This window comes from Dipodomys spectabilis, unplaced genomic scaffold (assembly GCF_019054845.1).
Source record: "Dipodomys spectabilis isolate Male_0828 unplaced genomic scaffold, ASM1905484v1 ptg000018l, whole genome shotgun sequence".
NCBI lineage: Eukaryota > Metazoa > Chordata > Mammalia > Rodentia > Heteromyidae > Dipodomys > Dipodomys spectabilis.
In genome coordinates, this window is record NW_024870695.1 from 11,662,856 (window position 1) to 11,678,269 (window position 15,414).

Here is a 15,414-nt window from a genome sequence, read left to right on the forward strand (position 1 = left end):
AGGGCCTCATGCATGCAAGGCAAACGCTCTACCACTGAGCCACCTTCCTAGCCCTGGAGAAGGGTTTCTATGAAGGGTAGACTTTGTAGAAAACCTGGCTGTCAACACCCATGCTGTTCTTGCTTGTGGCAAGATCCTTGATAGTCGGAGAATCCTTTTCCCATCGTTCCCTATTTGCTTCTGCTCTTGCCTTATTAGACTTCCCTTTTCCCTAAACTGCCTAAACATTTGTGTCTATAGAAATTGCACAGAGACCAGAAATCCTCTCTACTCACCTCTCTGCTGGACCTGAATCACCAACATAGATGCACCCTCATTCATTTCTATAGCTCCGATCCCTCTGGGTCCTCTTGTATAATGTCTCTGATCATCTGTGATCTCTGGGATTAACCTGTGCTCTGTCTTCTAATTAGCCATCTTCCTATTTTTGTTCCAAATAGAGAGACTACTTAAATCTTTATCCTGTTTTTTTTTTTTTTTTCCTTCTATAGCTTATTCCTGAAGGACTAAGACCCCTATACTGATAATGACTTTCAAGTCTTGTGCTCAGGAAAAGTTCCAGGTTTTCAATTGCCCATAAGATAGTCTTACCTGGGCTTGGAAGGTGGCTTAGTGGTAGAGTGCATGAGGCTCTGGGTTTGATTCCTCAGCACCATATAAACAGAAAAAGCCAGACGCCGGCGCTGTGGTTCAAGTGGTAGAGTGCTAGCCTTGAGCTGAAGAGCTGAGGGACAGTGCCCACGCCCAGAGTTCAAGCCCCACAACGGAAAAAAAAAAAGATAGTCTTGCCTGATGTCCCTTCATCTCATCATGTTTAATTGGACTAAGATTTATGATAGTCAAGCTGGATCACTCCTTTACTTATTTCTTATATCCAAGACATTAGCTTCTAAAAAGACCCTTGAAATGCAGTTAACCAACGGTCTGTCCTTACTTTTTCCTTCTCAGCTCTATTCCTTCCTCTAGGATTCTGCACATATGTCTGTAGTGTGCTTCCATAAGCTTCTCGTCATTTTATTTCCTGTAATTCTCAGAAAGGAGAATATTCTTTTTTGAAAAAAATTAAAAATTTTATTGTAAAGATGATATACAGGGGGGTTACAGTTACATAAGTCAGGTCATGAGTGAATTTCTTTTTGAACATTGTCACTCTCTCCCTCATTCTCTCCCAGTATTTCCCCTTCTGACTTCCCTCCCCACCAAGTTATATAGTTCATTTCCAACATAGTGTCCAGTGGGTTTCACTGCAGAATTGGCTCACCCTTTGTCCCGCTGTCTCTGTGCTTCCCCTTCCCCTCTCCAAATCAGATAAACTTATTATATACAAGACAAAGGATACAGAAATTTAAAAACACAGTGACAGAAGGGAATAAACCAAAGAAAAAAAACTCTTCAAAATATAATAAAAAAGTCTCTTTCATTTCTTGGAGTTCATTTTGTTAAGCATCATTTTATATGATAATGTGCACATAGCTATTGAGCCCTTGTGATCCTCTCCTAAGAATATTCTCCTTTGTTCTCACTATGTGAATGTTTAGACTGCTGTCTAATTAATCATGTCCAAGTGTAATTATTTATCTTTTGCTACCCACGGGGTTTACTTATAGATTTATAGGCACATTTTAATGATTACAAATGAGGGAAACCATGCAGCCCTGTGTTTATTTGGGTATGGCTTACTTCAGTTAATATATTTTTTCCCCAAGTCTTTCTAGTTAGAAAGGATAATTAATATTCTTTAGTATCCCTCAATAAACATTAATCTACATTACCCACCCATTTGCCTTATCTTTGGATTTTTGTTGCTGTTGTTGGTTGTGGGGCTTGAACTCTGGTTCTGGGCGCTGTCCCTCAGCTCTTCAGCCCAAGGCCAGCACTCTACCACTTGAGCCACAGCACCATTTCTGGTTTTCTGGTGGTTAATTGGAGTTGAGTGTCACAGACTTTCCTGCCTGGGTGACTTGAACCATGATCCTCAGATCTCAGCCTCCTGAGTAGTTAGGATTACAGGCATGAGCCACCACTGCCAGTTGGATTTTTTTTTTTTAATCTCTGAATTTTTAAAGCTGTCAAGTCTGTAAACCACATTACAGTCTATTCAATTGAACTCTATTTGATGCAACCATATTCAGTTATATATTGTATGTGCCAGGAAGAGGAGGAGACACACAAAGAAAACTACTCCTAGCCCTGGCCCACAGCACATCTATAGCCTAGAGTAAGTAAGGAAAAGAGACAGCCATCATAGACAAATGTGAGGGTGGCTCAAGGAAGTTATAAATGATTAAAATTATAAAGAGATGTGAGAAAATGGTTAAGAAGATGTACCAAGAGGAAGGCAGTGCTAGTGAGGGCATTGAAAACTCAGAAATTCAGATTGCATAAACTTAGTTTGACTGCCTTATTGACTGTCACTCTTTCAACAGAGACAGCATCAGCATGAGCACCTAATCAAAGCCTAGTATATATATATAAAAAAAGAAACTATAAGTGAAGTAAGTAAGAAAGAGTAACATTAATGAGGATTCATGATAAGGTTGTTAAACTTTTGTATACTTCCCATAGTTCCAATTTCAATTAACTCTTACTATATTGATATTAGCATGTTTCTGAAATAAAGTTTGAATGTTAAGGATGGTGAGTGTACGAAGGTCTGAGGAGAAGGAAAGTGTTTTTTCAAACATAAATTTTACCTGGTAAGGAGATGAGGTATATTTAATGGCCCTGATAGTCAAATTCTTAGAACTGAAGATAAATGTGGTAAGAGGAGATTAAACTTCAAGATAGTTAGGTAGGACTGTACTGGAGAGTGCTTTGAATATTATCTGTGAGATTTTCTTGTAAGAAAAGTTGTCATGTGATGTATCTAACCATGACTTATAGGCTGGGTTTTGATAGCTTCTGTAAGTTTGTAGAGTTGGGTAGTATAGAAGGAGAGAAGGAAGGTCAATTAGAAATCTAGTGTAAGTCCCCAAAGAGGAAGATGAATGGGTGAGTAGGATGGGGATAGATGGATATTGGATATAAAACCTGGAACATGGAAGGTGAGTGGAGATAGAGGAGGAATGGAGATAAAAGGATAGGAAACTAGTATTGATAAATCACTTTGTTACAGTTTTCAAGCAACTGGACCATAGAATCTCTCTCTTCCTCTTCCTCCCTTCCTCCCTTCCTCCCTTCCTCCCTCCCTCCCTCCCTTCCTCCCTTCCTCCCTTCCTTCCCTTCCTCCCTCCCTCCCTCCCTCCCTTTCTCCCTTCCTTCTTTCCTTCCTTCCTTCCTTCCTTCCTTCCTTTCTTCCTTCCTTCCTCTTTTGTTCTCATGATAAATGTAGAATCTCCTATTTGTAAGTTGATGATCCAGGAGGGCCATAGTTCCATTCCTAAACATCTGATAACCAAGGGAGATAATTAAATAAGTTCAGCCAGAGTTTGAAGTCACTGATTTCTGAGGACAGGAATAGGTGAATCTTCTTATACTTGTCATTTTATTTGGGCCCTGAATAGATTAGATGATGTCTACTCACATAGTTGAAAGTTATCTTCAAATGTAAACTCATCCAGAAACATTCTTTATAAATACCCAGAACTAATGTTTGTCAGCTATCTGGGCATCCCATAGTTTAGTCAAGTTAACACAATTAATTAACCACCACAAACACCTGCTATGGGTCTGAAGTTTTTAAGCCTCAGAAAATGAAACAATAGTAAATCTTCGGGTAGTGAGAGTTTGCAAGAGTGGATGGATTTGAAAGAAATGTTAGAAAATTACCAAAATAAAGATGTAGGGGTTAAGGCTGTGGAAGGGAAGGTAGTATAGATGCATTTCAGGGACATATGATAGAAATGACCTCTGAACTGGGGCTCCCCCAAAGTCTGTGACTTGAGGTTCATCTGTGGTTTTGTCAGATCTCTGAGGATAGGAGTGACATCTGATTATAGCGGTTGGAGAATGAAATGGAAACACAACTGACATGACAGTTGTGTTTCATTGGGGGATGGTCAACAGCATCCAGGTAAAGAAAGATGAGAATCAGAAAACTCTAATGGCTATATAACTATGCAAAGATACATTGTTTGTGGGAGGTTAGGGAGAAAGAAACATTTTAGTAGATTCTTCATGCTTGTTTCAAAGCTCCAATGTCATAGCTTAATGCAAAAGTTCACCAGAACACAATTCATATTAAGCACAAATTATACTTTATCATCTGTATTCTGTGAAAAATGGTATAACATCTGCATATTTCCTTGATCTGAAGAACTGTCTACATAAACAGGTCATCATTCCTCTAATGGCCCCTGAATCCAGCTATTCCAGAAATACTAAAACTGTTAAATTGCATTGTCCTGGATTATTCTTCTCTTCCATACTGAATAGAGTTAAAAATATAACATGGATGAGCTTCACTTGTTTTTTCTTTTTGACTTGATGAAGTCCTTCAAACCCTCACCAATTCCCATCGGAAGTCCAGAATGTAGTGTAAGAGAAAAAAAAATTGCCAGCTCTGGAGATTTCTTGCACTAGCAAGAAATTTTGAGTTCCATTTTGAGGTATTTATTTTAGTTTGGGCTAACTGCTATAATTTGAATCTTAAATGTCTCCCTAAAGCCAATTTGTTCAAGACTTAATCCTTAATGTGGCACTAATGGAAGGTAGTGGAAACTTTAAGAGGTAAGGCTTAGTGGGAGGTTTTTTGTGTTTTTTTGTTTTTTGGTTGGTCGTGGGGCTTGAACTCTGGGCTTGGGTGCTGTCCCTGCACTTTTCAGCTCAAGGCAAGCACTCTACCGCTTGAGCCACAGCGCCACTTCCGGTTTTCTAGTGGTTTATTGGAGATAAGAGTCTCATGGACTTTCCTGCCCAGGCTGGCTTTGAACCTCAATCCTCAGATCTCAGCCTCCTAAGTAGCTAGGATTACAGCATGAGCCACCTGCACCTGGCTTTAGTGGAGGTTTTTAAGTCATTAGGGGCACAGTATTTCCTGAAGGAGATTATGGACCCTACCCTCTTTCTTGTTCTCTCTTTTGCTTCTTGGCCATGAGATGAATGGATTTGCTCTATTATCTGCTCTTACCACGAAATGTCCAAGGCAAAGGGGCCAATTGCTATTTTCAAAGCTGTGAGACAAAATAAATTGATTATAAGTTGAGGCAATAAGTTGATTATCTCATGGCATTTTGCTACTGCGATAAAATGCTAACTGGCACATGATCTTACTATTGACCTGGCTCTTTTCCTGCTCCCTCACTGGAAGCTCTATTGAACCCAACTGTTGGGCTTAGATCCTGGATTACCATCACACTTTCTTCCCTAATGTAGTGAGGCTGGACTATTGATAAATGCTGACTTATCAATATTGACTCACCTATATGGAGCCGCTTGAGAAAGCTCTCCGGCAACATGAACTGAGATTATCCAGAATAGTGGGTTGAGGTTGGCATTAGGCAGCATTTCTGCTTTTCTGATTCTCCTCTGAGATTTCTTTTTGGCATGAGTCAGTCTTCTAGTTTTTGGTAAACCCAGCGATACAGCAATTTTGATTTCTCTCTCTCTCTTTCTCTCTCTCTCTCTCTCTCTCATACACACACACACACACACACACACACACACACACACACACACAATTAATGACTGGCCCAATATATTATTCTGCATTTCCAAAATCAATAGATTGTACACTTTTCATGGACAGATTTCCAAGCCAGAATGCTGGCCATCATGGAAGATGGCTTTGGAAATGAAGAAGGAGGTCTTCCCCATGACTTTAATGTCTTATGACAAGGATGGTGACCTTAGCCAAAAATCTGCCCTGACTCTACTTCATAGTTAAATACTATTGGCGAGTTTTCACGTGACCCCTCCCATGGAAATAGCCTTAGCTTCCATAATAAATAAACCTCAAAAGCAGTATGCTCTCATCCTGAGACCAGAAGCCTCAACCACAGCGTCTGCCACAATTACACAGGCAGTTGTAAAACCTTTCTGGTTGTTAGGATTTGAATTTCTCATCACATTTATTGAGAGGTCATTATCCAGAGACAATCTCATCATTTATGCAAAGGTAAGAATGCACTGTAAGTACAATAAGCAGAATAAATAAGAAGCAATGACCTCCAAGAATTCCTAGGAAGCAAATGGAAATTCGTCCTTTTTCTCAATAGATCTAAATCTTTTCAGCCATCATCATTTAATAGCCATGTAATTATATAAATAGATACTTCCATATCAAGCGATAGAAATAGTTGGTTTCCAAACTCTGTCCTCCATTTTTGAAGATACAAGGACTTTTCCCTTGGGTTTTCTTACTACAATTGAGGTAGAAGCTACAGGAATGTATAGAAGTCCCCATGGATATATTTGCTTATCTATAACATACTGTAGTAATCCTACTTTGTTCATGGATTTATTACAAGCAAATTTGTGCAATTAGTTTTGATCAATCATGGTTAATATTTTTTTCAAAAACAAAAAAATGTTTGAATTCTTGGAAGTTGGAGTTGTGGCTCATATGGTAGAGAGCTGCTAGCCTGAGGTGAGAAAGCTAAGATACAGTACCCAGGCCCTGAGTTTAAGCCCTACCAATCTCTCTGTCTCTTTCTTTCTCTGTTTCTTTTTTTCATATAAATCACTCCTGTATTTTATTTTATTTTTTGTTTTTTTCTCTCTTTCTCCCTCACACACAATCATGCTCAAAAAGCAAGGTAAATATAAATGTGCTTCATTTAAATGATAAAGTGAAAATTTTAGATTTGTTGAAAGGCAGCATGTCTTTGGTGGAAGTTGGGTAACATTATGGATAAATGAATCAAGCATCCTGCAGTACAGTACTGAACTCTATGCATCCTGAGCATGGATGTCTTTTCCTTGGAACCGTATATTCATGGATACCAAGGGTCTATTGTATTCCCTTTCTATTTTTTTTTAAGTTCTACTTTTCTCTTTTGAAGCTTAGATGTAGAACAAAGGGAGATCACTTGATAATTACAAAAAAAGAAACTAATGAATTTATTTATTTGACAAATAGGACTTTGATTTGGTACTGATCTTAAACCAACTCGACCATTCTACATCTCATGGCTTGCAGGGCCATTTCAAAGGTAGAAGAACAGGTAGGAGGGGCAGTGAGTTGTGCTTTGTGAATATGAATCAGGTTATCAGCGCTTATAAAGAATTTGCTCCAAGAGACTACATATTTTCTCCAAAGCTTTTATCTTTTCTGAAAATAAATCACATTTAAAATTCCTCCTTAGAAATGACCTTCAAAAGCACTTAGGAAAATACTCATTGTCATTTTATAGTACAACTTGTTTCCAACCCATTACAAATGCTCTTCAGCTTGGTTGTTGATCTTTCACTAACTAGGTTTGATTCCCAATCACCATCCATCTGGTTCCAAAAATAAACACAGCTTTAGGAGATGCAGATTTTCCATCCTTGCAGACAGTGAAAAGAATGTGTGCCAGACTGCAAGGGATATTTGAAGAAAGGATGATCAGGGTGATGACTATATTGTAGGAGTTAACATATAGCTTCCCCAGAGAACAAGTATAACAATTACCTTCTATATCTGGATCATGGATAGATTGAATGTGAAATCTTTGAAGTTCATAGCTCCATCTAGAATAACCTGAAGGCAGAACATTTGTTTATCTAAATGTACTGATTGTCAAGAGATGCCATCTTAATCACATGGAGATGTGGCCTTACAGGACATCATCCTGTGGAGAGTTAGGCCCAGAGTTTCCCACATTGGATTCACTTAGGCTTCCCCCATTTTACTTAGTAGATTTCCATCAGAATAGAAACTACTTTTGGTTCTTTAATAGAGGGCAGACTTGCTATTTCTCAGCTCATTCTAATTTAGGAGGAGATCATGTCTAGTACTACTGAGCACCTGGGCTGAACCTATATTCACATTATTGCATCTGATAGTGAAAAGATGGGAAGGCAGGTATAGTGCAATGTGGTAGGGAGAGCATGGCCTTTGGAATTAGAGAGCTGCATTTGAATCCTGGTAACACCTAGTAGGAGTTTTGTGACCTTGAGCAATATCTCAGAGGCCTGAAGTTGCCTGGTACACAGTGGGTGCTCTGCTAGCAAACACAATCACCAATAAGAGTAATACTGTGTGTAAACATACACTATTGTGCTTCACGCATAGTAGGTGCTCTCACAATGTTAATTTTCTTAAAGTTTTTGTAAAGATGAATAGTTGAAATGGAGCCTGATGGCTTCCTTCAGCCCTCAAAAGATGGCTAGAGTTGTCATCAGCTGGCTCGAAATGTCAATGGGACATTTAATTCATTTGCTTTCTGACTTTTCTGATCTTAGACCACAGGATGTTCTGGTTTCCAGAAAGGTTTCCTTAGATGTTTCTTCCATAGTGTCTTAGCTGAGTATGAGCTAGATGAGTCAGAAATCTCTCTTTGCTTAGGAGAAAGAAGTCAGAAATGTCCTCCAACTGGAGGGGACAGGGACAGCTGCCTCATGAATAAATGCTGGTGTTTGCATAGTTGGTTACTTTGAAGCCAAACTATGAAGCTTTTCCATAACTAACCAGTATGATTGCTGAGGAGTCCTGACTTAGCAGGAAGCCAGAGTAAAACATTTTATGAGGGAAAAGACTCACTCAACCTGCCTAAGTAACTAATGGAAAAACTGGTAATGAAGGGTAAAAGGGGAGTAATGTTTTACATGGTCACCACGCCCACAACTGACAGAATATAAAGCCCTGGAGAAGACTTGGGTTTATACCAGAGACAAGGAATCAGATTTCGAAGCTGATTTTCAGAGCTCTGCTCCCTCCAGCACCATGCCATACAACTTCTGCATGCCCAACCTGAGCTGCCGCACCAGCTGCGCCTCCCGGCCTTGCATTCCTCCCAGCTGCCACAGCTGCACCCTGCCCGGTGCCTGCAACATCCCCGCCAATGTGGGCACCAGCAACTGGTTCTGCGAGGGCTCCTTCAATGGCAGCGAGAAGGAGACCATGCAGTTCTTGAACGACCGCCTGGCCAGCTACCTGGAGAAGGTGCGTCAGCTGGAGCGAGAGAATGCAGAGCTGGAGAGCCGCATCCAGGAGAGGAACCAGCAGCAGGACCCACTGGTGTGTCCTGCCTACCAGTCCTACTTCCGGACCATTGAGGAGCTCCAGCAGAAGGTGAGGGGGGCGGACCCCACAGTGCTCATTTAGTAAACTATCTGGATTTAGCATATTGACTTCTGAATAGATCTAAGGCTCTGTACAGGTGCACAGTGGCAAAGGTGTAGAATCAACATCAGTCTGAGCAGCTATTTTGGAATCACCATGAAGGAAGGACACAGAGTGGGCAGGGGGTGAAGCATCAGCCCACAATGAGTTGCAGAAACCTTCTGTGGCTTCTTACCTAAAAACAAGAATGTCTGATTTTTAAAAAATAAAGATCTGTTATAATATCATGGAATTATAAAATTTAGAAAAAGGATGCGCACTTGGATGATTCTTTGATCTAGGGATGTCCTCTGCAAATCATCAAATATTGAAAGTCTTTCAATGGTGTATAAAAGTATCTTCTGGAAACCAAGAGAGCCATTGAATCTAGAAGCCTAACTAGAATATGCAGGTGTGCTTATCACCTAATTGAGTGGGGAATTTTTACAAGTGATGGTATAGAGCCAGAAATGTAGGCATAGGATTGGGTGTTAACTAAGGAGGGCTCCCCTGCAGAGCCAATACCTAAGTAGGATTTGAAGGGCAAGCACAAGGTGTGTTCGGTTGTACAAGCCCTGGGTTCTTGGAGGGAACTGTTGGTCCACTGTTGTATAATTCTGGCAGCGTGGATACCAGAAAGGGTTCCTGTGATCTGAATATCATGATTTATTTACTCAGAGCTGGTGAGTGATACATAGAGTTGGGGTGGGGGATGAAATGCTCTTTCCTTCAGGAGCTCACATTTTCATAGGAGAGAGACAGAGAAACAAATGACTACAGCACAAGCCTAAAAATGGTACCAGAGAAGTGCACAGTGTATGGAGGAAGTGGTTTGGAGGAGCTGGGGAAGAAGGGGATGCGGGTTATGCCGTGTTGTGATAGGAGAGTGTCAAAGGGTATTCCAGGTAGAGGAAGACACTTCAAGCAAAGCATGATCAAGTGCACAATGAAGGGAGACTAGAGACTGATCAACAGGGCTGGAAGGCAAATGGAGTTATGGTGTTCTGGCTTGTCTGTGACTTGACTGGTTTTAGCATCCCTCCTTTCTAATTAAACTGGGATGACTGCTCACTATTCTCAATGTTGGGCTACCCAGTGAGCTCATTTCCAACAGAAAACAAGAGGCAGACCCAGAAGCAAATAGACACAGAGTAGAATTCATGGAAAAGAGCACATTTAATCTGGATGTTTATAGTTTTGAAACAATCAGGTCTATGAAATTGAACCTTCCTTGTATCTCCAAATTGCAAATCTGAAAGAATATGGAGCTCAGCTGGGAAGGTGTAGCTTTGCACTTGAAGTCACAATTCCTTCTGCATGACACTAATTTCAGAACCAATCTTGTCCCCAGATTTTGTGCAGCAAGTCTGAGAACGCCAGGCTGGTGGTGCAAACAGACAATGCCAAGCTGGCTGCTGATGACTTCAGGACCAAGTAAGACTTTTCTAATGATTGGAGCAGTTCAGAACTGGCTTGCATTTTCAGACTGATGAATTTTCTATCCTGGAAATGTTGCGGCAGAAGCTTCTGGATGATCCTGGAACACTTGGTGCATTAGTTTAGAATTAGGTTAATAGTCAAAGTTTCTTCACTGAATGCAAAGTTTAGGTTCTGACACTGAATGCATGCTTTAAGTTTCATTTAAAGGACTGTAAGAAACTATTCATTCTCTGTTTTTGAGCTCAATAGCCATATTAAGTTTAAAAGTGAAGAATGCGGGTGCTAGTGGCTCACACCTATAATCCTAGCTACTCAGGAGGCTGAGATCGGAGGCTCTTGATTCAAAGCCAGAATAGTCTGGGCAGAATAGTCTCGGTGAGACTCTTATCTCAATTAACCACTCAAAAACCGGAAATGGAGCTGTGGCTCAGGGTGGTAATGCACAAGTAAAAGAGCTCAGGACAGCACCTAGGCTCTGAATTCAAGCCCCATAACTGACATAAAGAAATAGCAAATGACATGCTGGTCTTTCAGATTCTTCATTATCAGTCCATTAGAAAGAAATTATTCAGCCACAAAAATAAGATACAAATCCATTTCCTTCTGAGAATCAAACAATATTTTTATGTATGACCATTGCAATGATAAGGAATGCGTTGCTTTTCAGTGTGACCTTACAGTTTAAAATCTGATTTTTTTTTTTGTTACATACATTATTTCCTCATCTTTAGTGGTGGAGACTTTTTGGGTTTTGTCTTCATTTGACAAAGAAGGCTCAGATTGATCAAGGACTCTATCCACAGCCAGTGGATGTCAAGGCTGGATCTAAGTGATTTCTGATTTAGTACTTCTCTTGTTGTTGGGATGGTGGGATGAGCTGTAGCAGAATTCTGAAGTACCAAGACTCAAAAGGGCTTTGTTGATAGTCACTTGTGAGTGGGATTCTTGTCAAATGTCTTTCTTGATTTGCTCATCATCTTACAGCAAATACCACATTTTGCTGGTTGTTCTGAATGTAGTTGGGGGATTGTTGATGAGCGAGTCATAGGCGGACCTCTTTTTTACATGAAGGAGTGTGGTGAAGTGTTCTATTTCTACTTGGGTCCAGATTTGTGGCTACAGCCCACCAAAGATCTTTAAAATGTTTTCTGTAGTTGGGTAAGGCTGATGATTTTTCTGAAGAGATGCCAAATGAATGACAGTGATAGATGACATACAGGCATCCCAACATTGCCTTTTCTGTGCATCTCAGGGAGGAAAAAGTTCTCCCAATTCAGGGTATTTTTCCTTTTGGACAATTAAAAATAAATCTCAAAATAGAATGCACTTGCCTACTTCAGCCAGAGAAGGCTCAGGAAAAAATGTCCCCCCTCTTAGACTTCCTTTGATCTCTGGCTGTATGTATAGGTATCAGACTGAGCTGTCCCTGCGGCAGCTGGTGGAGTCTGATATCAACGGCCTGAGGAGGATCCTGGATGAGCTGACCCTGTGCAAGTCTGACCTGGAGGCCCAGGTGGAGTCCCTGAAGGAGGAGCTGCTCTCCCTCAAGCAGAACCATGAGCAGGTAAGAAAGCCCCAGTCCTCCATATCACAACACTGACAGCTCCCTGAGTCCCCTGAGCAGATCTTCCTTGATTTGCTCATCGTCTTAAAGCAAACACTACATTTTGCTGGTTGTTCTGAATGTAGTTGGAGGATTGTTGAGGAGCGAGTCACAGAAGGACCCCCCCTTTTTTTTTTTAACATGAAGGAGTGTGGTGAAGTGTTCTATTTCCACTTGGGTTTGGATTTATGGCTATAGCCCAAAATAGACCTTTAAAATGCTTTCTGTGGTTGGGTAAGGCTTATGATTTTTCTGAAGAGATGCCAAATGAATGAACAAGGTAGAAGGAGATCTCAAATTTTCTTGCCCTCTGTACCACCTAGATAGCTAGAACACAAGCTGAAAAGATGCATAGGTAGAAAGGAGGATGAATAGATGGTAGGGAATAAGGGAGAAGCAATGCTTCATTAAGATCTCATGATGAAACAGGATGCTGGGGAATCTTACGCAGGACTCAAATATTATATGTTTTCATGAGAAGCAAACAAGGTCTAGTAGTATACGAAGATAGCAAACACGGTATGAATAGAAGGCATTAAATTTGGCTTTCCTACATTTAAGTAGCAACAATTATAAACCACTTGTCATTCTGGAGTTGCCACTGAGCAAAAGGAAAACAAGGAAGAAATAAGAAGGATAGAATCTTTGAGAGGCAAGAAATATTTACAATAATGCAATAGCACAGATGAGGAGAGACTCAAAGAGGAGGCAGGAGTTCCCGGAGGTCAGTAACTATGGATCGCATTAGCTGGACTCCAATTTATGTCTCCTAATTTTAATGTAACTCGTTCCCTACCATTATTGGACTCCCTTTGAGGGAGTTTAGGTGTAGACTTCATTCTGTAGGCTCATTCTTTCCTTTCCCCCACCAGGAAGTCAACACCCTGCGCTGCCAGCTGGGAGACCGCCTCAACGTGGAGGTGGACGCCGCTCCCACCGTGGACCTCAACAGGGTGCTGAACGAGACCAGGTGTCAGTACGAGGCCCTGGTGGAGACCAACCGCAGGGAGGTGGAGGAATGGTTCACCACACAGGTGGGCATCGAAGCACACGGCCATTTGGGACTCTAGGCTCACAGACAGAGGCGGTGGCTGACCCTGTCTCTTCCCCTCTGCTATTGCAGACTGAGGAGCTGAACAAGCAGGTGGTGTCCAGCTCAGAGCAGCTGCAGTCCTACCAGGCAGAGATCATTGAGCTGAGACGCACAGTCAACTCCCTGGAGATTGAGCTGCAGGCCCAGCACAACCTGGTGTGTATTGTTCAGAGTGGCCATGAGCCGTGTGTGGTGGGGGAGTGTCCCTCAGACCACGCTCCCCTGAGTCCTTGAAGCTCCTGAGTTGTGTGGCAGGCCCTGGAGGAAGGCTTTGCAGGAGTAGCTCCTGACATCCTCATCTTCTCCCCTGCAGAGGAACTCTCTGGAGAACACGCTGACAGAGAGTGAGGCCCGCTACAGCTCCCAGCTGTCCCAGGTGCAGTGTCTGATCACCAACGTGGAGTCTCAGCTGTCTGAGATCAGGTCTGACCTGGAGCGCCAGAACCAGGAGTACCAGGTGCTGCTGGATGTCAAGGCCAGGCTAGAGTGTGAGATCAACACGTACCGGGGCCTGCTGGAGAGCGAAGACTGCAAGTGAGTCTCTGGAAGGTCCCCCCCTTATACACACTACAAGGCATGCACACATGCACACACACACACTCATACACACACCAGTCTAAAGAGTAAAATAGAGCCTTTGGGTCAAGTTTCAGATACTATGTCAACAAATACTAGTATAGAATATTTGTTGGTTTCAGATACTATGTCAATAAACACTAGTATAGAATATTCGTTGCTAGCATTATATAGTCTAAAGATACTTGATGTTCTAAAAGATAGTCATGGGTAACTCTTTTCCCTGTTGCTGATTGGCAAAGAAAGTTTTATATCTTTAGGGTTGGCTCTATGGAAAGGACTCCCCCCTACCCGCAAAAAAGTCTCTAACAATCAGTACTCTTTTTGATATATCCAAAAATTTTAAATCCATTGTTTCATGGATTCTTGTTAGAATTATTTGAGGAAGCTAGAAAAGGATCATTTATAATCACCTAATATCATAAACTGACATATTGAATTGAAAACTCTTTGTACAACTACTCTAAGATAATAAAAATAAATAATTGAAAAATAAAAATATTAAAAAAAACCAATCACCTTATGGAAGAACATTAGAATATCCTAAGGGAAAACAACCCAGTCATCAATAGTGTATGCTAGTTGGTGACTAGCAGAATATATTTATTTATTGTTGGTTGTGGGGCTTGAACTCAGGGCCTGGGCACTGTCCCTGAGCTCTTTTGCTCAGGGCTAGCACTCTACCACTTTAATCCATATCACCACTCCTGGTTTTGTGATGGTTAATTGGAGATAAGAGTCTCGTGGACTTTTCTGCCTGGGCTGGCTTTGAACTGTGGTCTTCAGCCTCCTGAGTAGGTAGGATTACAGACGTGAGCCACCAGTGCCCTGCTGACATAGTATACTTAACAAACACAGCTTTTGGGTGGGGGGAAATTTCTCTACCTGTGTGTGGTAGGCATCACTAATCTAATTTTATAGGTATGAGGCTGAAGTTTAGAAGGAGGAAGTTACTTCCATCATGTCCCTGGGGTTACAGAATGAACGCTGAGATCCTACCTCAAGTGTTGTGTCTCTGTGCTTGGTGTTAAGGTCTGATCTGATTTGATCTGAATAAGACTGGCCTCCTAAGACAGCAGGGAATGAACTCGGCTTGGGTTGAGCCCCCTCCCATTTAAAAAGTACTTTTCTGATGACCTAATAATTCTGTGTTCCAGGCTGCCCTGCAACCCCTGTGCCACCACCAATGCCTGTGACAAACCCATTGGCCCCTGTGTCATCAATCCATGTGCTACACGTTCCCGCTGTGGGCCCTGCAATACCTTTGGGCACTAAATACCCCAGGGATTGCCATAGGAGGATTGCGTGAAGACAGGAAGATCATGGATGACCAGTTCAGCCTCCCTGACTCCATGCTCAGCTTCACAATGAGTCACTGAGACACGGCCTAGCAGGAGAACAAATGCTTACTGCTGTGGCCTAGCTCTGAGCCCTGGCCTGCTGGGACCTCTTCATCCTGGGTCTCTCTCACCATCTGCTGGTGTTCTGATGGTCTGGGAGGTCTGAGCTGTGAAGAGG

General features: G+C 41.7%; 1 protein-coding gene across 1 annotated transcript; it reads left to right on the forward strand.

Annotated features, from left to right (window-relative positions):
- The first annotated feature begins 8,803 nt into the window (after positions 1–8,803).
- Positions 8,804–15,224, forward strand: LOC122102540 (keratin, type I cuticular Ha3-I-like). The gene is made up of 7 exons (XM_042673283.1): positions 8,804–9,154; positions 10,536–10,618; positions 12,032–12,188; positions 13,100–13,261; positions 13,351–13,476; positions 13,634–13,854; positions 15,054–15,224. Exons 1-7 carry the CDS (start codon positions 8,807–8,809, stop codon positions 15,169–15,171), a joined length of 1,215 nt encoding a protein of 404 aa, XP_042529217.1. The 5' UTR covers positions 8,804–8,806; the 3' UTR covers positions 15,172–15,224.
- The last annotated feature ends 190 nt before the right edge of the window (positions 15,225–15,414 follow it).

What these genes read in the sequence shown, in the direction of transcription:
- LOC122102540 (XM_042673283.1), top strand. Translation starts at nt 8,807, where the DNA reads ATGCCATACAACTTCTGCATGCCCAACCTGAGCTGCCGCACCAGCTGC. An exon ending in TCAAGCAGAACCATGAGCAG is followed by an intron (nt 12,189 to 13,099) that starts GTAAGAAAGCCC and finishes TTCCCCCACCAG; the next exon opens with GAAGTCAACACCCTGCGCTG. An exon ending in TGCAGGCCCAGCACAACCTG is followed by an intron (nt 13,477 to 13,633) that starts GTGTGTATTGTT and finishes TCTCCCCTGCAG; the next exon opens with AGGAACTCTCTGGAGAACAC.